Source organism: Puma concolor, chromosome B2, assembly GCF_028749965.1.
Source record: "Puma concolor isolate L17-30 chromosome B2, mPumCon1.1.hap2, whole genome shotgun sequence".
NCBI classification, from domain to species: Eukaryota; Metazoa; Chordata; class Mammalia; order Carnivora; family Felidae; genus Puma; species Puma concolor.
Genome location: NC_141671.1, coordinates 144,954,807 through 144,982,725, shown reverse-complemented (window position 1 = coordinate 144,982,725; position 27,919 = coordinate 144,954,807). Strand labels below are relative to the sequence as shown.

General features: G+C 49.2%; 1 protein-coding gene and 1 long non-coding RNA gene across 8 annotated transcripts in view; one reads left to right on the top strand and one right to left on the bottom strand.

The window, feature by feature from the left end:
• Positions 1-27,919, bottom strand: part of SYTL3 (synaptotagmin like 3) — a 95,149-nt gene that overhangs the window by 26,164 nt on the left and 41,066 nt on the right. For 5 of the 7 annotated variants that reach the window (XM_086708256.1, XM_086708257.1, XM_086708259.1 and 2 more), the window contains 5 exons: positions 16,059-16,110; positions 14,968-15,037; positions 12,813-12,891; positions 8,718-8,842; positions 1,111-1,245 (listed from right to left, as the gene is read on the bottom strand). In XM_086708256.1, the coding sequence (XP_086564382.1) occupies positions 1,111-1,245; positions 8,718-8,842; positions 12,813-12,891; positions 14,968-15,037; positions 16,059-16,110 (461 nt within the window). The remainder of the gene's footprint in view (positions 1-1,110; positions 1,246-8,717; positions 8,843-12,812; positions 12,892-14,967; positions 15,038-16,058; positions 16,111-27,919) is intronic. The other 2 variants (XM_086708260.1, XM_025925401.2) reach the window with 1 other exon arrangement.
• The window catches only part of LOC147581338 (uncharacterized), a 64,895-nt gene that overhangs the window by 17,742 nt on the left and 19,234 nt on the right, over positions 1-27,919 (top strand). Inside the window, exons 2-3 of the long non-coding RNA XR_015251693.1 lie at positions 14,157-14,260; positions 15,177-15,582. This is a non-coding gene — a long non-coding RNA (uncharacterized LOC147581338). The remainder of the gene's footprint in view (positions 1-14,156; positions 14,261-15,176; positions 15,583-27,919) is intronic.

Sequence of the window (27,919 nt, the reverse complement as noted above, 5' to 3'; positions counted from 1 at the left end):
GAAGTTTGGAGAGTTTCTGCCATTGTCTAAGATTTTTTTTTTTAATTTTTTTAACGTTTATTCATTACTGAGAGACAGAGACAGAGTATGAGCATGGGAGGGCCACAGAGAGGAGACGCAGAATCGGAAGCAGGCTCCAGGCTCCGAGCTGTCAGCACAGAGCCCGACATGGGGCTCTAACTCACAAACCGCGAGATCATGACCTGAGCCAAAGTTGGACACCCAACCGACTGAGCCACCCAGGCGCCCGTCTAAGATTATTTAATAAGGTAGAGAGCTATCACAGTGATCGAGGCCTCGTGACCTGTCACCCAAGGCTCTGCCACACCACATATCACAATTTGAGGCGAACGTAAGCATTCCGTCAGTGTTTTTGAAGCCACAAAAGAATGAATAAAAGGCTTGCCTATCAACAGAGCCAACCTTTAAAACATGTTGAAAAACAAGAGCACAGTTGAAGGACTTAGGAAACTTGACTTCATGACTTCCTGCAGTAATCAGGACAGTGTGGTCTGGGCTAGAGCACAGAGAGGAGAGGAACAGAGTGAAGAGTCCCAAAAAAGACCCACTCCGGCACGGTTACTTGATTTTCAACAAAGATACCGAAGTCAATGGGGAAATGAGGGTCGTTTTGTGAACAAAGGGTGCCGGAATAACTGGGTGTCCACGTGGAAAGAATGAACCTCAGCCTATACTATTCACAAACATTAATGATCAGGGGCACAGACCTACACAGAACAATGAAATTTTCCTAAAGTTTCTAGAAGAGAACAAGAGAATGTCTTCATGACTTGTGGGTAGACAAGACACAGAAATAATTGTAAGAGAAATATTTGATACGTTGACCTCATTGAGAGTAAAAACTGCTCATCCAAATATGCCGTTATTTATTATTCACTGCTATCTGTGTGTATGAAAGAAAAACCATCAAAGTATATAGCCAGGTTTCCCCAGCTCCCAGTCTGAGTAAAATATTACCTCCAAGTTCTGTTGTCACGTTCCAGTTTATGCCACCAGACAACACTTCCCTCCTACCCCCGCCTACCGACCCCGTCCGACATCATGGCGACCGCCACACATCAGGGGTCCAGAGTGTTAGATGAGACTCACGTGTCTCCAGCCTCCTGAGAACAAAGTGCCGGGCGTTGGCCTGGATGAGACGTCCTCTTGCTTCGAAACAGGGTTAGTAAGGTGTCTGGGACTCTCTTGGTTGAGAGGTTTCAGAATATCTGGTGTGCTTGGCTTCTGGAAAAGGAAACACGGAATTAACAACAGAGTCTGTATCCTAGTGTGATTTTGTTCAAAGGTGGTGACTGTGATGAGCAGAGCCTGCACCTCTGACCTGACGGCACTCATATGCAAACTTCTGGGTGCTGAGTAAGAGAGGACGCTTCCGTTTGAATAAATGCAAACACACACACCCGCAGGGCCCCGGGCAGGCGTCAGCAAGCACTGGGATATTCAGGAACGGTGGTGGGTGGGTCACTTATGGATTAGCAAGTCTTAAAGAAAAATCAAGTCCACACGTTGACCTTAATAGCGATCCCTGCATTTAATCGCCTGAAATACAATATTTAGCCTATCAGAGTTTTAGTTGTAATGTGCTCATTAAAAAAAAGGGAAAAATTAAAATATGTCTCTAAATTTTATAAAATAGTCCGTACCCCTTTTATCATGTATAGAGCTGTGCTTTCCAATGTGCTAGTCGCTAGCTACACGTGGCTATAGAAGTTTAAATTCTCATTGGTTAAAAGCAACTAAAATTAAAAAAATTTAACTCCTCAGTTGCACGAGACACATTTCAGGTGCCCAGCAGCCACATGTGGCCGTGATTAGAAGCTTCTATTGGACAGAGCTAGCACAGAGCCAAAAACACAATGCCCAAGGTAGGAAACCTCTTCCTGGCTGTAAGTACAAAGTTTCTGAATCCAGACTTTACATTTTGATGCTGGAAGTGGAACTTGGAAACATAACAAATGTAACATTTGCATCATAGCTGTAATTCTCAGGAATGAAAGACTGAGAATATTAGGGAATACGTGGAAGAAATGATTAGTTCCCAATTACTGTTCATGCTCTCGATCCCCAGAACGCCAGCTCAGCTCCATCAGACATTTGTTAAGCGATCCTATCTTTGAGCCACTGCTCTAAGTCCTGGGGCAGAAAGAGGGGGGCAGAGGAGAAGGGAGGGGGGAGAAGAAGCAACATCCGCTCTCCAGGGGCTCACCTGGCTAGTAGGAAATAGACCCACCACTGAAATGGAGGCACAAGCCAAGTCCATGGGAAAGAGGGGGTGGAGAGCTTATGCAGAAGGGGGTGTCAGGATGATCTTTAGCGGAAAGTAGGACCTGAGTGGGAGGTTCAAGGCTGGCTGTGGAGAGACTCAAAGGAGGGGCAAGGTGAGTGGTGGGCCTATGCTGATGGTCAAGTACCGAGCATGCTCCTAGACTTGCTGATGACCCACGCAACCAAAGAGACTCAAGAGGCCAGATTCCTGCTGTGTCAGGCTTTCCAGAGAACAGGTAGCTTGGCGGAGGGGGGTCACCAAAGGGCCGGCCCGGGGGAGGAGACAGCCAGAAGAATTGCAGATCCAAGGGGAGGATTTGGGGCATGAAGGATGTTCACAAAGAACATTGCAGGTGAGAAAAGGCTCACCTGCAATTAAAGAAATGGAGATTTTTAAAACTGGCCTATCTGGGGCGCCTGGGTGGCGCAGTCGGTTAAGCGTCCGACTTCAGCCAGGTCACGATCTCGCGGTCCGTGAGTTCGAGCCCCGCGTCAGGCTCTGGGCTGATGGCTCAGAGCCTGGAGCCTGTTTCCGATTCTGTGTCTCCCTCTCTCTCTGCCCCTTCCCCGTTCATGCTCTGTCTCTCTCTGTCCCAAAAATAAATAAAAACATTGAAAAAAAAAAAAATTAAAAAAAAAAAAAAACTGGCCTATCAAATTAGCAAATATTAAAACAGAAAGTATAACATTTGGGGGCACCCGGGTGGCTCAGTCGGTTAAGCTGCCGACTTCAGCCCAGGTCATGATCTTGTGGTTCGTGGGTTCGAGCCCCGCGTCGGGCTCCGTGCTGACAGCTCAGAGCCTGGAGCCTGCTTCGGATTCTGTGTCTCCTTCTCTCTCTGTCCGCCCCCCTCTCTCTCAAAAATAAATACACATTCAAAAATATTTTTTTTAAAAAAGTGTAACATTTGGTGCCAGCAGGGGTGCTGAAAAGCGGGCTACTCCACCTCTGGTGGTCGTAAACTGAGTCAACCTCAGAGGAAGGCAATCTCGCGGCATGAATTAAAAGTCCTACGGGCGCCCGGGTGGCTCCCGTCATGATCTCACAGTTCATGAGTTCGAGCCCCGCATCAGGCTACACACTGACACTGGGGAACCTGCTTGGGATTCTCTCTCTCCCCCTCTCTCTCTGCCCCTCCCCCGCTCATGCTCTCTCTCAAAATAAATAATCACTTTTAAAAAGCCCTAAAAAATAGCTGCAAAACAATGACAATATGTATGTATTGACAGGGAAGAAATTAAAATATAAAGTTAGAGATTCTTGAGAAAGCAAATAACAAAAGCGGATGTGCAGCACGGCATCGTGTTTGCAAAGTGAATGTACATGTGTGCTCCAAGTGACTGGCCCGGCTCAGTGCTTGCTTGATTTTTCTCCTCTCCTGCCTCCTCCCCCTCCTCCTCCTCGTCTGTGTTTTCTAAATTTTCATTAGTGTGTAGGCCTAGGTTTTATTATACATACAAGCAATAAAACCATTTTTGTAATTAAAGAAAAGAGTGGAATTCTGGTCAACTGTGTCAAAGGTGACAAAGTCATTGATGGGGGTGATGCTCAAATGGGCCAGCAGGCTTTTCAATCAGGGGTGCCTGGCGGCGCCCCAGGGAGCAGTGTCGCACTGGCACAGGGAACGGACTGCACGGAAGCTAGGAGTGAACAGGAGGGAGGGTGATGGGGGGCAAGGGCAGAGGACGTTTTTGTGGACTTGGGTTGAGATGAAGAAGTGGAAGAGCAGCTTGAAGGGGATCCTTCAGAAGATGCTGTTTTTCTTTTTTAAGGGGGGGGGGGATCAGGGCTAACTTGCAGGTTGAGGAGAAACAGAAGCGGGGAAAGCGGCGAGCTGATGGAGCAGGTCCCAGAAGAGAGCGAGGAGGATGAACCCAGCCCCCAGGGGAGGGCTCCACCTTGGGAAGGAACGTCCATTCCTGAGGCAGGAGGAAAGGTGGCTGAAGATCCAGAGAAACTGAGCGGGAGGAAGTAGTCAGAGGGCTCTCCTACGGCAAGGCCTCTACCTTCTGACGGTGTCCGGGGCGGGGCGGGGGGGGGGGGGCTTGGAGGACGTGGAAGATTCCATTTGGAACGGCCTGTAAGGCAGCAGTCGGAATGGGACAGGAAGAATAAAATGGGCTAAATATTAATATACAGCTTTGTAACACGTAGGCGTTCAATATATAACCACCTAATCCAGTTTTCTTTAAGGCAACATAGTTTTTAAATCATAAAAAAAAAAAAAAAAGTTGATGACGGGCGCCTGGGTGGCTCAGTCGGTTAAGTGTCCGACTCTTGATTTAGGCTCAGGTCATGATCTCACGGTTTGTGGGACTGAGCCCCACATCCAGCTCCACGCCTAGAGTATGGAGCCTGCTTGGGATTCTCTCTCTCTCTGTCTCTCTCTCTGCCCTTTCCCCTTCCCTCTCACGCAATAAATAAATAAACATTTTTTTTAAACTGATGACAGAAGTTTCCGAAAAGGGACAAAGAACTATCTTTATAAGAGCGATCATGTGGCATGTCAAATTCACAGCCAGGAAAAAAAAATTCATAGCCAGGGAAGACTGTTTCCAAATATGTTAGGATTCCGAAAAAACGTTAATGAAACATAAGTGCCGATATAAATATTTTGAAATCATTAGAAAAGCCGACACTGTTCTGAAGAACATCCCTATTTCGACTAAGGAATCAACGTGAACTTTGGCGTTCACCTCTTCCCTGGTAAATTCTGAAGGATCTAAATGACTCTGTCAGACTCAGTGCCCTGTGAAAGGGCATCGAGATTCAGATGGCAGCCTATCGACGACATTGAGAAAGGCATTTATTTCCCCTGTGATTTTTAATGTATTTCAGTAGCTATCTAGTTTGGGTCAGATTACAGAGAAAAATGATCGCCCTGAATGAGGTCTACTCTGTACAGTTATTAAATTTCATATTACATGCTGAAAGATCAATAAACATTAGGCTCGATTTGATCAAATTATGGACTCCCTGGAACCACACAATTCATGCGTGTGGGATTGTTTGTTTTAGCTGATCTTAAACGTGAAAAGGGAGAGCACCTGTTGCCACCAAGCCTGCATCCGAGGGTCTCAGACAACCACCGGGGCTGGGCTCGGCCAACAATACGTGCTCTGAGCAACGTCCTGTCCCGGCCAAGAGGTAGGCCGCCTCTCCTGGGACCATCAAGGGGGTCAACAGCCCTCAAGTCTAAGACCAAGTGTTTTCATCCTTGAACTCAATGCCATTGCCTCCCTTTTCTCTGGCTGCTCAGCCTTTACGTGTGGCCAGCAGGTGGGGGAAAGAAGGATGCAGAAACGCCATGCCCTGGGGGCGGATGGTTTCTTCAGATTTCACAGGACGTGGGAAAACTTCACATAAAGGGGCACCGAATGAAAGGAAGGGTTTCTTCCCCGCCTCCGTCCTTGTCCCACTCCTCGGAGACAGCCCCTCCCAACAGCTTCTCGTGTTTCCTTCCTGGTTAACAGGGTCTTTACGGCCAATATAGATCAGCCACACATTAATACGATGCACAATAAAATCCCACGGGGATGCACAGGAAGTCTCAAAGGACAGGGGAGAGAGTTCACCTCTTAAAGAATCCCGGCCCACATGGGTAAATGAGGGTCTTTACGGGAGCATTTCCAGAACATGCGGTGCATGCTTAATGGTCAGAGAAGTGGCATAGAAGCCGTCCTGAGCCGTTTTCTCAGTTACCAGCTCAGAGTCACCACGTGGTCCTAAGAAAGTTATCTCCTATTTCTGTGCCTCAGTCTAGCCACCTGCAAAGTGGGCACTGACACCCCCTGCCTCCAAAGGGCACCACGTGGTGTGCTTAAGGTTGGCAGAATGCTCCGAGGCGTTCCGATGGAAATGTGAGTGTCAGTTTTATGAGCTCACCAACGAGGGCATGTGTAATTGCAGTCTGACAAACGTCCTATTTAAAGATGTACTCTTTATATGTCAACCCTGTGATTATTTAGCATTTATAGATCATGCCATGATTGCTGAGTACTTTATAAACATTTGGCTACATTGCTCCAAAACAGCCATATCCTCAAGGAAGGTGGGGAGACAGAATGCCTGCAAAAAGTAGAAAGCGTGTCGCTTCAAGAGCATGGCAGTCAACTGGATGCAAGTGGCAGAGCGTCCAGATGGTGGGGGCTGTCTCGCCATGGCCTCCCCTGTTCCTCCTCGCTTCGACCCTCAAGCTCCCTTGTCCCATCAGACAACCCTGCAATTACCCAGCAGGCTCGTTCCCCATGCACATGCAGTAGGGGAGGCCAGAAACTAAGCCTGGGAAACCTGGGATGCCCTATCACATGGCACAGGCATCGGAAGCAGAAACATGCCGTCCACAAACCCTGTTGGCATCTTTTCCCGCAGGCGTCACAGGTGTGGTGTCTGGAACAGACTCTGCCTCGCCCCGACACTTCCGACCACATTACCCCTTGGTCATCTCTTTCCCCTTTGTCCCTCATCTTTCATAGGGACAGTGATAGCCCAGACCTCACAGGGTTGCTGTAAGGATTTAGTATCTATAAGGGCTTTACACGAAGAACAGTGCCTGGTAACCTTAGTGAGTGTTAGCATCCGAGGGGCTCCATCCCAAGGATTTGGGTCCTCATTTGTCGTCCTTATGTGGGGCATATAATGAGGAAGTTACAAGTTTAGGATTCAGAACCTACAAACTTGGGACTCTACTCCCGGCTCCACATTGTATTAGTTACGTGACATTAGGCAGGTTGGTTACCCTCTCGCTGAAACTCAGATCCTGGATCTTCATCATGGGAGTGACAATATCCGCCTCAGCATTTCTGCAAGAACTAAACGTGACTAGTACGTAATAACCACCACCGTGCTTGGAACATAGTGGTTCCTAAATGCACGTGAACCTCTCCTCCGTCTGTTGACTCAGGGATGGTGTCTGGAACGGTGTTTGTGTAGACCCTGGGGAACCAACAGGAACGAACGCTTGTTGGCCCTTTGGCATCTCAAAGGCCTTCCAAATGCATCTCACACACTCTAGACGCCTCCTCCTAAATCTAGCGAGGTCCCAGGGGCCAGGAGCCACAACCCGCTCACCCAAGAGCTCCTCAGAAACTCACTGGAGATGCCACATCTCACACCTGCCCCAGATCTACTGAGTCAGACTCTGCATGTCAACAACATTCCCAAGTGATTCACACACACACACACACACACACACACACACACACACACACACTGAGAACAGCTGCTCCAGAATTCAGCCTCCAAGCCAAGACCACCCACCGCTTTCGGGTTATGTAACCGCGGGCACTGACATCATCTCTCTAAGCCTCAGTTTCCCTAAATGGACAACAGGGCCAAATGCAATACATAGTTCACGAGGTAGTGTGAGGATAAAATGAGATGGCCTGGGTAAAGCCCTGAGTGGAGTCTGGCACATAATTAGGAAGACCGGCAATTTAGATAGTATATGTAGATGGCTTAGGTAGCAATTTAGATACTATATTATCTCGGGGATCTTTATAAGCAGCCTGTGCCTTTGGGCGGAACAGGTATCATCACCTTCATTTTCACCAAGGGCATAGTGACGTTCCGGGAGTTGACGTGACGTGCCCAAGGCAGAGGGTCGTGGATGGAGGCAGAATTTGAAACCTCGAGAGTCGGTGTGTCTGGAAGTTCCAGCAGGAGGGTGGGGCTAACCTCATCTCCTTGCCTAAAGGAATCTGTCTGGGGACATCCCGAGCGGAGCCCACAGTGGCAGAGAAGGGACACCTGTCCTATCCAGGCACCCAGCACAGTCCTGTTGACCAGGTGATGACATCTGCCCTAGCCAGGTCACCTCCGCTGGACTGGAACCTAGGTGTCCTGATTGTAAAGACATTTTCTCTCCTGTCCCAGTGCATCTGCTTCAGACTTGGTTAATCCTGGTGGAAAGCCAGAGTAATTATTTCCTTAAAAGCCTTTATTAGGTGAGCTCTCTCTCTTGTGGTTTAGATACCGGGAGGGAGCCTCCCTGGTGACTGCCCTCGGTCAGGCGGCACGTAGGTTTTTAGTGGGTTTCTATCAGACTCGAACTGGAGGTTGTTGGAAACAAGAAGGCCTCTTGACCCTCCATGAGGTATTCGGACCCCAGGAGTAACGTGGCACATCTCAGCCCTGCAGGGGGCCACTCTGCCTTTGGTGTGGCCTTGAGACCAGTGAGGCGTTCCCGTGGACACCTGGGACCCCAGGGGCTCAGAATTAGGCTGAAGCTTTTCCCTGCTCTGAACTATTTTCCGAATCGACCCTGGAATTTGACCTTCATTTGGCCAGGCCTCCCCAACAGAGAAGGGTTTATAATTATGTTTTCTTCAGACTGGTTGGTGTTGTGCAATAAAAGAAAAGGAAAACGAAATCTATAGAGAAAATGGACTAGAAGTAGCTCTGGTGGCGGCCCGGCGGCCTCAGGGAATACCCTGGTGGTGACGTTGATGGCAGTGTCAGACTGGCTCCTCCTCTCCGTCCGGCTAGCACACTGCCTGGGACCCGTCGCTAGGAGTTGCTTGTCAGAGGTCATGTCATTCTGGGACTTGGAAAGCTCTAGAAAACAAATACAAGGGATGACAGGTGGGAACACACGGCTTTGACAGACTCGTGGGGCCCTCCTCTGAGATGCCCTGCAACCACACCCCTGAGGAGCCTCAAGGTCTCTGAGGCTAGGCTCACGGCGTGGGGACGACGGCTCTGAGCTCTGGGCTCAGGGGGAGCCACCCCCAGAAGCCACATGCTGGACGCAGGGCACACGGCGCCCTGCACAGGACAGAGGAGCCAGATTCCCAGAAGGTGACAGTGTGGTCATGTGCCTCTGTAGGCAGACAGCCACCGTCAGGGCGAGAGTGAAAGGAAGGACTTCCAGCCAGCTTACTCTGTATCCCGGGCCACCCGTCATAAGCACGCAGTTGTCCAAACACGAAAAAGGCAGCCTAACAAACCAGCCAGCTTTTTTAGGGCTCCTCACAAAGATTTATAAGTAAATACCATCTCTTGGGACACTTTGAAGAGAGGCGGAAGATTCAGGGTACGCTTATAACTATTTTAATAGACAAAGCCTGAAAATACACCTCCCCCCGCCCCCCAGCATACCAGTGGTCCAGAAGAGATGAATAAAGCGGGAGGAAGGAATGCACAAAGAAGTGAGACAGCCACCTCAAAGGTGATTTTGTCTTTCAAAAATGTCTTCCCTTTTCCATGGGGTCCTTGTTTCTCTCAAAGATGACCTTGAAGCCATCTTTAGAGTGGCATTCTCTGATGGCTGTCATGTGGCTCACATATGCCATCTCAAATTTTCTAGTTGCCACATTTAACACAGAGGTAAGGGGTGCCTGGGTGGCTCAGTCTGTTAAGTGGCTGACTCTTGATTTTGGCTGAGGCCATGATCTCATGGTTATAGTGAGATCCAGTCCCATGTTGGGCTCCAGTCCACCCTGGCAGCTCGGAGCCTGCTTGGGATTCTCTCTCTCCCTCTCTGTCTCCCCCTCCCTCTCCCCCCCACCTCTTTCTCAAAATAAATAAACATAAAAAGAGGTAAAATTAATTTTAACACTATTTTTCATTTACCACAATATATCTAAAATACTGTTAAAATATATGATCAATATTAAAATCAATGACATTATTTACTGGGTAATTGACATACAGTCCTTACTAGTTTCCGGTGCACATTACAAAATGATCACCACATCAAGTGTAGTTACCATCCATCACCAGGTAAGATTGTTCCAATATTACTATCAGTATTCCCTATGCTGTGTGATTAATTAGCTTTTTAATTTTGCTTTTTTAAATACTAAGTTTCCAGAATCCGGTGTGCGTTTTACTCTCCCCCGCCCCCGCCCCCGCCCCCCAGCAGGCCACTCTTCAAGAGCCACCTGTGGTTAGCATACTGGACGGCCCAGCTCCAGGGTGTAAATAATCCTCTGTTGTTGCTCTTGATTAGGTATTCCTGCATGTACTGCCAAGGGTACATCTGCAGAGTGTCTCTTCTCCAGAGGAGAAGCTCGCCTGCCCCCCCAAACCCCAGGGCATTCTCCTTCCCACCAGGATGTGCGGGACCTCTCCTCTGTGAGAGCACTGCTGTCCACACTGGCCGCGGGTCTACCCTCCGGAAACCGTGGGGCAACTTTCTGCTCCTGGAAGTGAGCAAGCTCCCGGCACACCAGGCCCTCCAGGTGGACAGTGAACCTGGGCTCCTCATACAGCTAAATTCCAGCCCAGCTATGAAGGGGGTGAGGCCCTCGGGGCGGGGGGAGGGGGTGTCCCCTCACCACCATCTGTTTGGCATTCACCCCAAAGCCTGTGCCTTCATCTGGTCCATTTATGTCCACAGACGAGGCAGGTGGGGGTGTCTCCTAAGTATCCAGCTTCTAACAAGTAGGCTTGTGATCAGCATCATCGGGTGAAAAGGAAAAGTAACAGCGAGAAGCACAGAATGGTCCTGAAATGAAAATCAACGATTTGCTCCTCCCCTTCTGAGCGGGGGTGGGGGTGGGGGTGGGGGTGGGGCTATAGTGCCGGAATCTCCTAGACATGCAAAGATAATAAAAAGGGCTGGAAATCGCTTTCTTCCAACTGGATCGGCTTCACGGGGCAACACGGGCCACCAGAGGTCGTAGCTCTGGGGCAGCTTCCTAAACTCTTGAGGCTAAGTCCCCCTCCAGCCATCCCCCCAGACCCCAGGCACCCTCAGAATGAGGCCGTCCTCTGTACCCACTTCTGTAGGAAACACACACCAAAAAGGATCAAGAGGGACCTGTGCACGACAGCTCAGGACCTGAAGAAGCAGGAATCAGCCCCACCCCTGCTATGTGCCCTGAGGCAGAGACAGGGTGAATGGTGTAGAGCCTGTGCCCTGCCCCGTGGAAGCAGCGGGGAGCACCTGAGAGAGGCCCCCCGGGCAGACTGCCCTGGGGGGGGGGGGCCAGAAAGCTGGGTGTTTCCACCCCTGCCTCTGGGCTGAGGTCCTGGGGTCCCATGAAGCACCAGTGTCTGAACAAGCAGGGAGGGGACCTGGGGTGGGGGGTGCTTCAGTCCATATTCCATGGCAGAGACAGGATGCTGCTTTGCTCTTTTGAATCCCCCCCGCCACCCCCTGACACCGGGGATTAGCCCCAGCTGTCCACCTGGGTCTGCTGCTCTATACTGATGCCACCTCCATAACACTCGAGGTATTGACACGGCAAGTCTCCAACATGTAAGCAAGGGTACAGGCGAGGCTATGGGTACGAAAGCACGCTCCAATGTACCCGTGCGTGGGTCCCAGCGTGTGTAGGAGGGCGAGTGGGACATGGGACAAGATGAAACGTGCGTCCTGCCTCTCTGGGCGTCTGGCTGAGGGATTACCAGGCCAGAGTTAATGCTGAGACATGATTCCAAAATACAGTGGTGGGAGGGAGTTCACATAAGCCGCATGGATTTGGGTAGAGGCCGTGCTTCTAGAAAGAGACGCTGAGAAGTTTCGACAAGAGCAGCGTCAGCAGGAACGGGGCCAGCCGCTCAGAGTTCAGGCCGCCGTTCCAGTTGGAAACCCGCGTCCAAGGCTGGTGCGCACGGAGGGCGGATGTGGTCCGCAAGCCCGGCAGACTAACGGGGTGGTTTTAAACCTCTGAGCTCTATTAGCAAACAGGTGGCATGAGATTTGGCTGCTTCGCCCTTCTGAAGCAGAGGGGGACAGACGGTCTCGTGAGATGGTCACTTCCCTGTTTATCTAAAAAGGGTGCTTTGATTTCCGTTGTCACGATACGGCTCGGAAGGGCTCGTGGGGGAACTCAGAGGACTAATTAAAATCAAATAATGAGACTGTCTCAGAGCCAAGGCACAAGCCCGACCCCATCCGCAGGCATTGGCATGGGCAGAAACCAAACAGAAGCACCGTGAGAGAGAACGGATGCCCAAGACCCCCTGATCCCACTCAGGACCTTCTCTAAATGCCTGGCCTGCTCTGGGCACCTTAGCAGGTCTAAGTGGGGGCTATTCTCTGGGATTTGCAGCTTAAGATCCACAGGGGGAAATACCCGATAGGAAACAACATCGAAAGAGGCAAGATTCTGAGCAGCGGTAGTTCTGGGTTCCTTGCGCCTACAAATCATAGGGTTACTGCTAACTGAAGAAGATAAATTTACCAAGGAGGAAAGGACAAGTAGTTCCACCGCAAGCGACAGACGCTGGGCCCTGCCTGGCCTGAAAGCTCCCAGTTTTCATTCATTGGAACCCTCTACTGTCTCCGCTGGTCCTTGGGAGAGGCTGTGATGGGTGCCAGGACCGGCTGCCAGGTCTGTGCTGAGCTCTGGCAGGTTTGGGTAGCAGTAGGGGTAAACTGAGCCACTCCAGTGGCCTGAAGGGTGTCTCCTCTTCCTCCGGGAAACCAGAGGCCTGCTCTGCATGGGAGGGGTGAAGGGCCAGCGCTGTGGCTTTCCCCAGGGCCTAGAGACAGAGGTCCCTGGCCGTGCCTCGGCCAATGGGCTTGGCTGGCCCGGGGGGTGGTGGGAGGAACACATCAGAGGCATCCACTTACTTTTCATGTGGGTGGTAACAGACAGAAACAAATTTTCCATGGACTTATTAAATCCTTTAAACTGACCAAGTTCCTGTAACTAAAACAGAGACAGAGGAGAGAGAATGAGAGTTATATTTGAAGACCCGTGTCTGCCCCAGCAGCCTCCAGGTCGCCAACCCCCAAACACTGGCAAGTGTGAGTGGAGTGGGGGTGCTCCGGGTGCGTGCAGGTGTGTGTGCATGCATGTCTGGAGAGGGGAGGGCACTATCCTCTCAGGAGGTAGGGACCCTCTTACTCAGCTTCTTTCCTCTGAGGTTTGACACCCACATCTAAGGAAGGGGCATCAGCAAGGGGCGTTGACAGCAACTACCTCTTGGAAATAATAACCAACATTTCACTGGCTCAGACTGCACTCAAGTACACTCCTGCTTCTTTAACCTGCTCTTGTATGACCCCACCCCAGCTCCAGGCGGAGGGGATGGCAACACAACAGCCAACACAACAGTGACACAGGGGCCGATGGTGGTACCAGGCTCAGGGGACCAGCCTGGAGCCAGGAGTTAGTTCCACCCCCCCAAGCAGGAGAGAGAAGAAAAAGCAAAAATGATAGAAAGGAGATCACTTCCCCTTCAAGTCCCATCCCTCTGTCTCCCCCTCCATCTATCCTTCCCTCCATCCCTCTGTCTCCCCCTCCATCCATCCCTCCATGCCTCCACCCTTCCATCCCTCCATCCACTCATCCCTCCTTCCTTCCTTCCCTGTTTCCATCCCTCCCTCCATCCCTCCCTCCATCCCTCCATCCCTCCACCCCTCCATCCATCTCTCCTTCCATCCCTCCTTCCTTCCATCTCTCCTTCCCTGTTTCCATCCCTCCCTCCATCCCTCCCTCCCTTCATCCATCCACTCATCTCTCCTTCCCTGTTTCCATCCGCCATCCACCTATCCCTCCATCCCTCCTTCCCTGCTTCCATTCATCCGTCACTCCATCTCTCTGTCCCTCCCTCCATCCCTCCCTCCCTCCCTCCCTGTTCCATCCATCCGTCCATCCATCCATCCATCTGTCCATCCATTCAGGAAATACATCTGTGCTGGAACAAGTTGGGAGGATTTAGAATCTCAAGTAGAAAGTGGACAACAGAATTTTGAAGTTCATTCCAGGGTCTCAGTTTGAAACTGGAAAAAGAATGAATACACTCTCTCTCTCTCTCACTAGCATATGAATGTGCCTTTCTATGTACAGCTATAGTTACTCTCTTTAATTTGCAGAATGGTAATAATGAAAATAATCAAGACCATGTGTTTTCATGGCACTTTACAGTTTCTTTTTTTTTTATTTTTATTTTTATTTTTTTTACTTTACAGTTTCCAAGTACCAGTACAGACATTATTTTGTTAATTTCTCACACCAGCCATGAGAAACAAGCCAGAGGAGTATAATTATTTCCACCTCCCAAGTGGGAACACAGGTAACTCCAAGATCATACCACTAATTTCTGTAGACAGAAATGCTCCTGGTCTACTTTATATTAGCATCTAAAAACACACAAAAGTACACACACACACACTCACACACACACACCCCAGGCACTCCCACACGTATAAATCACACACCTGTGAATCAACATGTATTTCTTTCTTTTTACACCCCCAGAAGCCCCCAACACACTGCAGCCTATTCAGAACCCCACATTCAAGAGCACAGTGCACAGTTAGGGAAGACAGCCAGCAAAATGACAAGAGTAAAGTGGTGGGGATGTGGGGTGCAGCCAAGGATGTGGGGTACAGGCCGGGATGCAGGGCACAGGTGAGGACACGGGGTGCAGGTGGAGGTGGGGTGCAGGTGAGGACAGGGGGCACAGGCAAGGATGTGGGGCACAGGTGCAGGTGAGGATGTGAGGTATAGGCGGGGATATGGGGTATACATGAGGTTGTGGGGTGCAGGCAGGTGAGTCACTGTTATGCAGATGATCCCATGGCCCCCAAAGCATAGCGGACACACAGACACTGGGCAGGCCCAGCCCTTCTGGCCTCTATTCTCTGCCTCCCTCTACGGCCAGCTTCAGCCACAATTGGATCCCTTTGCTCTGGGGGTCTTGGTCTAACCTCTCAGACCCCCTTTCTTCCTCCATTTCTCTCCCACGTCCCCTTCCCCAGGGAGGCACAGACACATTACCCTGTGGGAGCTGCTGGTGCACTGGCTTTCACTCAGAGGAGGTGGGGTAGGAGGAACCACGGAAATGTTGCTGCCAAGGAAAAACACAGGAATAAGAAACAGGTCATGGATGATCCAACTATTAGGCTTACAAATACACAAGACTCGCCATCACCCTACAGTTCATGTTCTCTGATTTTTTTTTTTTCCTTTCCTTCCTCGCATTTTAGAAGAGGAGCCCGCAGCCCTGCCTGGATCTGCTCCTCCCGACAGGGCATTACTTCCCGGTATCGGAACGTGGCCAAGGAGCACCACCCTGCCGGTGTCCCGGCCTCGCGCCCCACCCGTGTCGCCTAAAGGAGCCCGGCCACTCTGGGACCCAGACTCCACGCACGTGTCTGATACGGACGTGCGCGTTCTCTCGGCCCAAACCGCACCAGCAGAAGTGCCAAAAATTCCGTGGATGTCATAAATCATTAAATCGAGCATGAGAGGAATCAGAAGTTTGTGATGGGGGAGTAAAAGAAATGAAGAGGTCCCAAGATTGGAAAATCTCATTATGGGCCAAAAAAAATTTAAAAAAAAGCTGCTGGTGGGGAGCTTTCAGCAACACTTCAATAAATTCGGTGCAACCAGGTGTGTGAATTGTTGCCAGCTTCAAGAACGCTGGGTGTTTAGGATGTGCATCAAGAAGTTAGCATCTCGCAGAGTCTCCACTTCATTTCCATTGGATTACGCAGATGTCTGAGGCGTCAGGCACTGGGCATGATGTTGGAGACAGGAGTGATTCGTAAAACAAACGCTCGGTTTAGAATTTCATTTAAGATGCCATCAAAAATAATATTTCGTTTCCTTACAACATTTCAGAAGAATGTAAGCAATAAAACCTGTCGTGAGAAAATGCTCTGCGAGCTGCTAAGAAGGCTTTTCATAAGAATCTGGAAATATCTCTGTTTAAATCTTTTCCAGGCACTTTATCATTTAAAAAAAAAAAAAGTCACATTCCAAAGCAGCCAGGTCTGAAAGTCAAGAGATCTAGAAGTTCTTTCAGCGAGTCCTTGGTGCTCCAGGCCTGGAGGGGCCAGGACGGTCTGGCCTGGTATGGCGCTCACCTCAGTTCCTGATAAGATTGCAAGAGCTTTGCTCCAGCTCTGTCGTGTTTGCCTGGAAGAGATAGCAGGAAAGGTCACTCATTAGTAAGAAGACAACCTTGGGGAGGCAAACACAGAAAGTAATCGATTAGAATTCTTATTTTTCTAATACCACTTCTTGCAACTAAAAAGTAAAAAACCATCTTGGGGGTGACAGAAAGGCCCTAGGGGGCGCCTGGGTGGCACAGTCAGTTAAGCGTCCGACTTCAGCTCAGGTCATGATCTCACCGTTCGTGGGTTTGAGCCCCGCGTCAGACTCTGCGCTGACAGCTCAGGGCCTGGAGCCTGCTTCGGGTTCTAGGTCTCCCTCTCTCTGTCTGCCCCTCTCCTGCTTGTACTCACTCTCTCTCTCTCCCTCTCTCTCTCTCTCTCTCTCCCTCAAAAATAAATAAATAAACTTAAAAACAACAAAAAAAGAAAGGCTCTAAAGTTCTATTGTGGTGATGGTCACATCAATAAATTGACTAAAAAAAATTATGGACTTAAATGAAGTGTATGTTCTATAAACTACATTCTGCTAAAGCTGTTGTTAAAAACATGCACATACACCCACGCTAAGAGACCACAATTGCTAGGAAAGGCTGCTTTTATTAAAAGTTGACGTTGGGTTAGATTTTCTAAATCTGGAAAATTTGAAAAGTAGTCCTAAGCTTCCAAGCTTCCATTTGTCCGTTGGAAACATTTCATAATTGAATGACTATATTCCTCTAAACATTCCTTGTTATGGAGATTAAATTAATCTGTTAAAAAATGTAATCTGCTTATTTCTAGTTATGGAGGCTAATAATTTCCTAAATAAGACTGCATCTGATATAGTACTCTTTTTGTTTCAAATAAAGGGGATTTTATGATGTATTACGTCCCCAGAAATAGAACTCTACATGTTCATAGTTCTGTGAACACAATGTTTCCTGGCCCAATGCATAGGAAGAGGTTAGTCTGCCCAGCTGGGAAGCCTTCTAGCAGATTCTCTTGCTCAGGGACGTTCCCCACTGGGCTTCACGCTGCTCAACACACAGCTGAGAACCACCGGCCCTGGCATCCTAGGAGGTCTGTCTAGCTCCTGTGTTGTGTGTTTGAAAGTTTTAATCCATTCCAAAGAAAGGCTTTCGTACCCATATCATCTCCGTAAGACATGGAGAAGGCAGGGAGGAGCTTGGGAGGGGGAAGGCAAGCGTCTCTGATGTCGAGCCCCAAACCTTAAAGCCAGGAGGCAGCTGGCGCCCAGCTGACCCTAAGCCGTGCAGCCCCCAGGGCAGGGGCCCTTGACGGGAGCTGGCCTCAGGGAGTGCATGAGCCCTGACATCATAGGTCAGACTTTGGGTCTCCCTGTTTGTGTACATTTGGGGGGAGGTTCATGACGGTGTTCACCAGATTCTAAAAGGAGTCTGTGAGCCCTCCCCATCCCCCGTTAAGAAACGCTTCTGGGGGTATCCGGGTGGCTCAGTCGGTTGAGCTTACAACTTCGGCTCAGGTCATGATCTCGCAGTTTGTGAGTTCGAGCCCCACGTTGGGCTGTCTGCTGTCAGCGCAGAGCCCGCTTTGGATTGTCTGTCCCCTCGCTCTGCCCCTCCCCCTCTTACGCTCTCCCAAAAATAAATATTAAAAAAATAATAATAAAGAAACGCTTCTCCAAGGCAGAACAGAAAGGCGGCCCCCAAAGGCTGAGAGCTGCGCTAGTAATGGATGAAATCCCACATCTGCAGGAGCCACTGGAAAGAAAAGAGCTAGGCCGGAAGGAAAAGAGAACCACCCCAACTGCAACACGGTCGGTTGTCATGAAAGCAGAGAGAAAGAAACAAGGCAAAGAAAGAGAAAAGGTAGTGACGCTGTTTACCCGCGGTGTCCTGGTAAAGACGCAGAACCCAAGAGAGAGTGAGTTCTGAGCCTTCTTGTGGGTTGGCTGGTTCGCTCACTCTGGCTGCTGGCTCCTTTCCCGGCTGCCCGCCCTCAGCAGACCCTCAACATCTTGTCCCCAGATTGTTGTGACAGCGTCCCCATGGCACCAGAGTTACAGTCTCCCCGCCCCCCAAACGGTGCTGTCCTTCCACCGCCTAAAGCGCTGCAGTGACTCCGTGTTGCCGTCGCCCAACGTCCGAGCCCCACGCAGCATCCCTGGGCCTCCACACCTGCTCTGGGCCCACCTCTCCCGCCAGCCCCAGCAGCATCTCTTCTTATTCCTTCTTTCAGCCCTGCTTCCCCAGACGTTGTCTACTTACTCCCACCTCATCTCCCAGTGCCCTGAGCTCCACCCTTAGCTTCAGTTTAGTCCCCCTACACCGCATTTCCAAATACCCCTCCCCAGGTCCCAGGGAAGGCCTGGCCACAAACGGCTCTCTGCTGCCCCCTGCTGGCCTCATCGGGCCTGGCCGGCCACACCATGGGCTCAGCAAACCCTTTCTGTAAGGACCAAATAAGTATTCCAGGTTCCGCGCAGGCTCTGTCCTCTGCCCCTGTGACAGCAGCCAGACACACTACGAAAGAGTGGGCTGTGATAAAATATGATGGACACTGAAATTTGAATTTCATGGTTTTTTTTTTTTTTTAATGTGATACAAACATTCTTCTGGCCATTCAAAAATGTAAAACTCATTCTTCACTCACAGGACATACAGACACAGACAGAGGGACAGGCTTGGCCCTTGAGACCTGCTGCACCCCATGTCCTAGGTACCCCAAGTGTGGGCAGTGCGGCCCGCTGCATCACAGCCGGAAGCTTGTCGGCAATGCAGAGCCCTAGGCCCATCCCAAAGTCCATTGACTGGAGTTTGGGAAGCGCTGCCCTGGGGCTGTGTCCTGTTCACTGTGTATGTCCATTTTATTTTCCTCTCCCATCCCTCAGTTGTTTCTTACCAGGGGCTTCCTTAAGAAGCACTATCTACTGTTAATATTTACTTATTTATTTACTTTTACATTTATTTATTTTTGAGAGAGTGAGAAAGAGTGTGAGCGGAGGAGGGGCAGAGAGAGAAGGAGACACAGAATCTGAAGCAAGCAGCAGCAAAGAGCCTGAGGCAGGGCTTGAACCCTTGAATGTGAGATCATGACCTGAGCCAAAGTCAGACACTTAGCAGACTGAGCCACCCAGGCACCCCTATTTCTTTATGTTTAAGAGAGAGAATTGATTTCTTTTGAGAGAGAAACCTCGAGTCTGCGAGTCGGGGGGGGGGGGGAGAGAGAGAGAGAGAGAGAGAGAGAGAATCCTAAGCAGGCTCCTTACAGTCAGTGCAGAGCCCGACGCGGGGCTCCATCCCACAAACTGTGAGATCATGACCTGAGCCGAAATTAAGAGTCAGCCGCGTAACTGACAGAGCCACCCAGGAGCCCCTGTTAACATTTTTTAAAACTTCGACGACCCACGGCCAGGAAACGCTGAAGAAAGAATGCCCTCGCGGGGTGGGAGGCCGCGTCCACCAGCGGTGACGCTCCGGCCGCCTGGTTAGGCCGCGGGCTCTGCTGAGGCGCAGCGGCGGGCCGGACGGGAGCCTAGGCTTCCGGGGCACCTTCCCAAAGGCCCGGCTGACGTTCATTAGCAGCTGACTGCGCGCCCTGTGCCCTGAGGACGCTCTTCAGGCATGCGTGGCTTGTCACCAGGTGGCATTCCAATTTAATCAACGAAAACCGAGGCTCAGGGACATTCGGTAACAGGCCCAAAGACACAGTCTACAAGTGACAAAGCTGCTTTGTGCACCATGACTTGTCTCCGAAGCGGGACATACACAAGTTAGGGCAGAGCAGACCAGTGACTGCTACCTGTGTTGGGGGGGGGTGGGGGGTACCATTCTCCCTGCTTTTCTCAGGTGTGAAAATGTTCCTAATAAAAAGCAAGGGGAAAAACAACCACTAATAAACCAATGGCCAACTCCCTGAAAACTCGGGGATTTCTTCATTTTATTTGCTTTTAAGTGTTTGTTTATTTTGAGAGAGAGAGAGAGCAAGAGAGAGTGCAAGTGGGGGAGGGGCAGAGAGAGAGGGAGAGAATCCTAAGAAGGCTCCACACTGTCAGTGTAGAGCCTGATGCAAGGCTCGATCCCACGAACCAGGAGATCCCTGACCTGAGCTGAAATCAAGAGTCAGACGCTTAACCCACTGAGCCCCCCAGGGGCCGGGTGAGATTTCTTATTTTAGAAATGCTTTCTATTTGTCCTGTGTATCTTACCCTACTTAAGTCAAGAAACAAAGCTGGTGCACGTGGGTTGGGACATCCGGCCTTGGGTGTGAGGGCCCTGAGGGGAGGCACGGGCCTGGCAGTGTGCGTGCCGACGGCGCCCTCCGTGCCCCCCTCGGCTCCCCCTTGGGTCCTAGCCCTGCCCCTCCCCCTCCAACACACCCTCCAGAGGGGGAGGTGCTGTCCTTTGAGTGCAGCGCCCCATGTGGATCCGACAGCCAATGAACTTCCTCCACCGCATCCAAGGCTGCTCTGGGCTGAGGTGTACCCCCTGAAAAGACATGCTGAATCTAACCCCTAGTACCTGCCACTGTAACCTTATTTGGAGATAGAGTCTTTGCAGATCAAGCTAAGGTGAGGTCATTAAGATGGGCCTAATCCAACATGACTGGTGTCCTTATAAACAAGGGGAAAATGGGGGGCTCCTGGGGGGCTCAGTCCGACTCTTAATTTCGCCTCAGGTCATGATCTCACAGTTGGTGAATTCAAGCCCTGCATCAGGCTCTGCATTGACGGCATGGAGCCTGCTTGGGATTCTCTCTCTCCCTTGCTCTCTGCGCCCCCCCCCCACCATGCTGTCCCTCACTCTCTCTCTCTCTCTCAAAATAAATAAACAAACTTTATTTTTAAAAAAGAAAAATTTAGTCACAGAGAGAGACATGCACACAGAGAAGACAACAATGTGACACCTTGACTTTGGACTCCCAGCCCCCAGAACAGTGAGCCAGCAACACATTCAAGCTTTGTTCTAGCTCAGAGGTCCTTTGTGGTTCAGTCCCTCCTGCCTCCCAGGATCACCTTCTGCCATATGGATCACCTGTCCCCTTCGTGGGTCCTGGTGAAGGTGGATTTCCCAGATGCCGACGCCTCACGAGACTGTGCTTCTCCCGTGTTCCTGGCTCACGTGGCTCTCTGCCCCTGCCAGGGGATTATTCCCCGGGATCCGGTGCCTGTCCTCACCAGGCTGGCCTCTTCATGCTTGCCCTGCACACTTCATTAACATTGCCGCCTGCGCTGTGATGGTGCACCTCTGTGTCGGTCTCCCCGACTGGACAGTGAACTCTTTGAGGACACGGGTCCCATCTTATGCATCTTGGTGTCACCGGCATCAGCAAAGGGTTTGTCATGCGGGGGTGGGGTGGGGTGGCTATAAATCCAACGGCAACCAGCACTGTTTTACCGAGAAGCGTTACCTCCTCGTTTGAGCCATACGACCAAATACACGTGAAAAGACGGTCATCGTGTTTTCACAACTCAGCTTACGTGTAACTCATCCGCTCATTCACACTCGTCGTGTAGAATCCACAGGGGCACTTTTACGGGGACAAGGATAAGGAGGACGCAGCTCTGCTCACAAGTAAGAGCATATGGTGCTGGAAGGGTCCATTCAAGCCACAGAACACGGCCGTGGTTTCTGGAGCAAAATCCAGGTCTGCAGCTGGCACAAGCGTGCCTACGACAAATCACCTTCCATCTCTGTGCCACTTCTTGATGCAAGGGGCGCCTGGGTGGCTCAGTTGGTTGAGCGTCTGACTCTTCACCTCGCAGGTCGTGATCTCACGATTCGTGAATTCGAGCCCCACGTGGGGCTCTGTGCTGCACTGACAGCTGCTTCGGATTCTCTCTCTCTTCCTTTCTCTGTGCCCTCTTCCACTTGTGCGTGCGCACCCCCCCCCCCCCACATACACACTCTCTCTCAATATAAACTTTAAAAAAGAAAAAATAAATACAGGTACGGCACCCTATTTCACGTGCTCACAGAAACTCCCATAGAACGGATGTCCCTCCTGGCTGGGCTCCATCGTCATGCCAGTCAAGCACACTAACCGCCAGCCTACCAGCACCCTGGACCCCAGGCCCTGCGGCAGGTGCCATGCCCCGCTACCCCAACACTCTTCCCGCTTGGGTGACATGTTCACAGCAAAGAGGGCGCGGAGCAGACTCTCTGTAATGTCCCAGTGCGATTCAGCCAGCCCGGCAACTCACGCTGTCGTGGTGGCCAAGCGGCCTCCCGTCCTCAACTGCGGGATCTGTGTGGGTTATTCTTCTTGCAAGGCATCACCCCTAACTTCTCCTGCTACACTGTAAGGCCCCACAGCAGCCCTTTGTTAGAACAGTTAAACACACCCAGATAGCCGTGCGGGATCCAGCTGTGGAGCTAACAGACCGTCAAGCGGAAGGATGGCCTGGCCCACAACCACCTCTCTGTTGGTGCCCACGGAGGGGAGCAGCGCCCTATGTAGGAACCCACAGCCTGAAGTCCAGGTATGACGCAAAGCATAAGGCAGGCGGGGCTATCCCATGTGGAGCCTTCCTGGGAACAATGCAAATGTGCCCCTTCCTCAAGACACTTTTGTCCACACTTAGGAATTGGTCGTAATATACGGATTTTGTTAGAACAATGCATCGTGCGGATTCTTCCAGAAAAGTCATCACAATAAGCACACAATTTTTGGATGTCGTGAACTGTACCCCTTTAGTGGTGGCTCCCTAGTACGGCGTTCAAACCTGTACAACTGTATGTGACAGGCCTGATGGTCGGTCCACACTGGAGCTTGAGTATCCTCTAAATTTTAGAAAAGGTGAATAAGACCAAAGGTTGGAGGGGGTATTGGACAATCACAGCGTGTTTTAGGACTTTTTTCTTTAGTAGGAAAGAAAGTGCCTAGAATAATAAAGTTTTAAACCAATTTTTGGTTCACATATGCAAAATGGAAAATGTCTCAAAAAACTTGACCTAAAACCCCTCAGCATATAAAGAATCACGATATCCTGTCATAAATGATTTTGGAGGTGGATTCCAGAAAAAATTTTAAATATATTTTAGTCCTTAGAGAAGCTTTGAGTTTAAATAGCACTGGGGCCAAGCCACTAGCCCAATACGAATGAAGATGAAGTGTGCAACTGTGAACCAGCAACTAATGCCTCCAGGGGAACAAAAATTAATAACAGTAGATTTATGACCCTGTTGGCAGAAAATATCCCTCATCCAGTATCCTTCTGCCACTAGACATTACTCTTCTGCTTAGTGGCAAGAGAGGAAAATAATTTTTGCTCCTTACTTAAGCTCCCTATAGTCTATCGGCAGAAATCCTGGATGGCTTTCATGTTAACAATAATCACCAAGCGCTGGGCAGTAACTCTTCCCCAAAGATATACTTCAGGTTGGTAGAAACTGGCCTAGGTTTGAGGACGTGGGGACTAGAGCATGGACTGCCTTCCTGGGTCTCTTGGTTTTCTCTAAAAGTGGAATGTAGGTTTCAGGAGTTCTCTATTCTAAAGAATTTGGATATTAATCCTTTATCAGATATATGATTTTGCAAATACTTTCTCCCATTCCGTGGGTTGCCTTCTTACTCTCTTTACGGTGTCCTTTGATGAACAAGTTTTTCATCAGGATGTAGTCCCATTAGTCCTTTTTTTTTTTTTCTGTTGCCTGGGCCATCTAAAAAAATCATTGTCAAAGCCAATGGCATCTTTCCCTCTATATTTCTTCTTCTTCTTCTTTTTTTATTTTTTTTAAATTTTTTTTTTTTTCAACGTTTATTTATTTTTGGGACAGAGAGAGACAGAGCATGAACGGGGGAGGGGCAGAGAGAGAGGGAGACACAGAATCGGAAACAGGCTCCAGGCTCTGAGCCATCAGCCCAGAGCCTGACGCGGGGCTCGAACTCACGGACCGCGAGATCGTGACCTGCCTGAAGTCGGACGCTTAACCGACTGCGCCACCCAGGCGCCCCTTCTTTTTTTAAATGTTTATTTATTTTGGAGAGAGAGAGAGACAGAGCATGAAGGGGGAGGGGCAGGGAGAGAGGGAGATAGAATCTGAAGCAAGCTCCAGGCTCTGAGCTGTCAGCACAGAGCCAGACGCGGGGCTCGAACTCATGAACCGTGAGATTGTGACCTGAGCTGAAGTCGGATGCTTAGCCAACTGAGCCACCCAGAAGCCCCTATATTTTTCTTTCACGACCTTTATAGTTTTAGGCCTGCTGTCCATTTGTACTGTGTTAGGGAGGGATCCAACTTTGTTCTTTTACATGTGAGTATCCAGTTTTCCCAGCACCATTTATTAAAGCCTGGCCCTTCCGCCTTGAACGATATCGGCATTGTTGAAAGTCATTTGACCACGTATGCAAGAGTTTTTCTCTGGGTTTTCTAGGCTATTCTATTCCACTGTTCTCTGCTTGTCCTTATGCCAGTGTCACATTGTTTGGATCACTGCAGCTTTGTAGTAAGTTTTGAAATTGGGAAGCATGAGTCTTCTAACTTTCTTCTTCCTTTTCAGGAAACAAACAGGGGCACTTGGGTGGCTTAGTCGGTTAAGCGGGCTCTTGATCTCAGCTCAGGTCATGATCTCACGGTTCTTGGGATCAAGCCCCGAGTCGGGCTCTATGCTGATAGCATAGAGCCTACCTGGGATTCCATCTCTCTGTGTGTGTGTCTCTCTCTCTCTCTCTCTCTCTCCCCGTCCCTCCCTCCCTCCCTCCCCTCTCTTTCTGCCCCTCCCCTGCATATGTGCACTGTCAAAATAAATAATTATTTTTTTAAAAAGAAACAAAATGATCCAATTTTTAAAATGGGCACAGGACTTCAATAGTCAAGAAAATATACAAATGGCCAATGAGTACATGAAAATGAAAAGATGTTCAACATCACTCATCATTAGGGAAATGCAAATCAAAACACAACAATGCAGCCACTATGGAAACTAGCGCAGAAGTGTCTCAGAAAAATTAAAAACGGAACTACGATATGACCTAGCAATCCCACACTGGGTATATATCCAAAGGATATGAAATCACTACTGAACAGACATTTACACTCCCACGTTCACTGCAACATTGTTCACAACAGCCAAGACATAGAAACAACTTAAGTGTCCTTCAACTGATGAACAGTTAAAGAAAATGTGGGATATATTAAAACAGAATATTTTCAACCATAAGAAGGAAGAAATCCTGGGGCGCATGGGTGGCTCAGTCGGTTAAGCAACCAACTCTTGATATTGGCTCAGGTTGTGGTCTCATGGTTCATGAGTTCAAGCCCCACATCTGGCTCGATGCTGATGGCACAGAGCCTGCTTGGGACTTTCCCTCTCCCCCCTCTCTCCCTCTTCCCTGCTCACACGCTCCCCCTCTCTCAAAATAAATAAATATTTTTTTCTAAAAAAAAGGAAGAAATCCTGCCATTTGTAACAACATGGATAGACCTTGAAGGCATTATGCTAAGTGAATAAGTCTGACAGAAAAAGATCAATACTATATGATGTCACTTATATGTGGAATCTAAAAACATGAAACTCAGGACAGAGAGTAGAATGGTGGTCGTCAGGGGCGGGGGGCAGGGTAAGTGGGGAGATATTGGTTAAAGGGTACAAACTTTCAGTTATAAGGTAAGTTCTGGGAATCTAGTATATAGTCACCATGGCGACTACAGTGAATAGGACTGTGTTGTGACTTCAAAGTTGCTGTGAGAGCAGTGTTAATGTTCTCACCATAACAACAATGGCAAATGGTAATTGTCGGAGATGAAAAGATGTGTTATCAAACCTTATTGTGATACATATTTTTGCAATATATACATCTATCAACTATCCAAAAAATCCATACGCAGAATGGAATAAATGTCAGGCTACAAGATACCTAATACATACTGAGGGAATGACTTAAAGAAATACACAATGGAATACCACCTCATGCCCGTCAGAATGGCTATTACGAAGGAAAGAGAGAAAGAAAGAAAATCACAAGAAGGATATGGAGAAACCAGAACCTTTGTGCACTGCTAGTGGGAACATAAAATGGCGCAGCTGCTGTGGAAAATAGTATGGTGGTCCCTCAAAAACTGAAACATAGAATTACTGTTTGATCCAGTAATACCACGTCTGGGTATAAACACAAAAGAAGGGAAAACAGGAACTTGAACAGGTATTTGCGCACCCATGTTCATAGCAAGCACTGTTCCTGATCGCCAAAATGTAGAAGCAAGCCAAACACCTACTGGGATGAATGATAGACAAAATGCACTATATATAACCAACGGAATTTTGTTTGGTCTTAAAAATGACACATGCTACAACATGGATGGACCTTGAAGACGTCATGGTAAGTAAGAAAGACACAAAAGGACAAATATACTGATTCCATTTACATGAGGCAACTAGCGTCGTCAATTCATAGAACCAGAAGGCAGAATAGTGGTCACGGGGAGCTGGTTGGGAGGGCGGAATGGACGGTTTGTGCTTTTGTTTTTGTTTTTTTTTTTTAACGTTTTTTTATTTATTTTTGAGACAGGGAGAGACAGAGCATGAACGGGGGAGGGTCAGAGAGAGGGAGACACAGAATCTGAAACAGGCTCCAGGCTCTGAGCTGTCAGCACAGAGCCCGACGCGGGGCTCGAACTCACGGACCGCGAGATCACGACCTGAGCTGAAGTCGGCCGCTTAACCGACTGAGCCACCCAGGCGCCCCAGGACGGTTTGTGTTTAACGGGAAAGAGAGTTTGGGTTTTGCAACATGAAAAAGCCCTGGAGTCAGATGGTAGTGTTGGTTGCACAAAACTGTGAACGTGCTTAATGCTGAATTCTGCACTTAAAAATGGTGACAGTGGTAAATTTTATGTCTATTTTACTGCAATAAAACAATGAGCATGGAGTTCTTAAATAGAAAATGATTTCCTTAGTTAAGTATGTATGTGTCTGGTCTTTCCAAGGATGTATTCATATAAGGAGATAGCTCAATGTCCAATTGTCAGGGTGCTCCCTACAAACTACCCTGATCGATAATTTGGTCTAAACATATGAACACATGAATTCTTAATTCAGAAATCCTATTCAGTTCAGTGATATCACCTTGGTTTCGTTTTTTAATATTTATTTTTGAGACAGAGAGAGAAAAAGGGGGAAGGGCAGAGAGAGAGGGAGACACAGAATCCAAAGTGGGCTCCTCACTGTCCACACGGTCAGCTCAAAGCCCGATGCAAGGCTCAAACCCATGAACTGTGAGATAGTGACCTGAGCCGAAATCGGATGCTCGATCAACTGGGCCACCCAGGCACCTCTCACTTTGGTTTCCCATTCTGTTCATAAACAGGAAAATAATGATGGTCAACAAAATGCGGTAGCATCATCAGCCTATCATGTAGAGTGGAGGGCAGCAAACTTTCTGCAAAGGGTCAGGTTAAAAAAGTATAGGCTTTGCCAGCCATAGGATCCCTGTTGTAACCTCAACCATTGTATCGCAAAGCTGGCCACAGACAGAAAGGAGTGAGCATGGCTGTGTTCCAATAAAACTTTACATAAACAGATGGTGGGCTACATTTGGTCTACGTGCTATAGTTTGCTGACCCCCAGTGCAGCGGGGAGTATTGAGCAAAATAAAGTACTGCTAGCCTAATAACTAGCCCATTTAATCATGGTTTCCCCTTCATGTTAAAAGCAATGGATCAAAACTCAAAAGGAGATAGGGAGGTAGTCATGACAATTCGGGACCAAATATGTAAACTGCCTAGGGTGGCCTCATCATCAAGGGGCAGTAGACAGGGCACAAAGGACAGTGGCAGAGGCAGAGACACAAAAATAATCCTGGTAGGAAATCTGGCACCCAGAAACCAGCAGGAATACTCTAGTGGCCTGGGGAGATATCTGAGATATAAT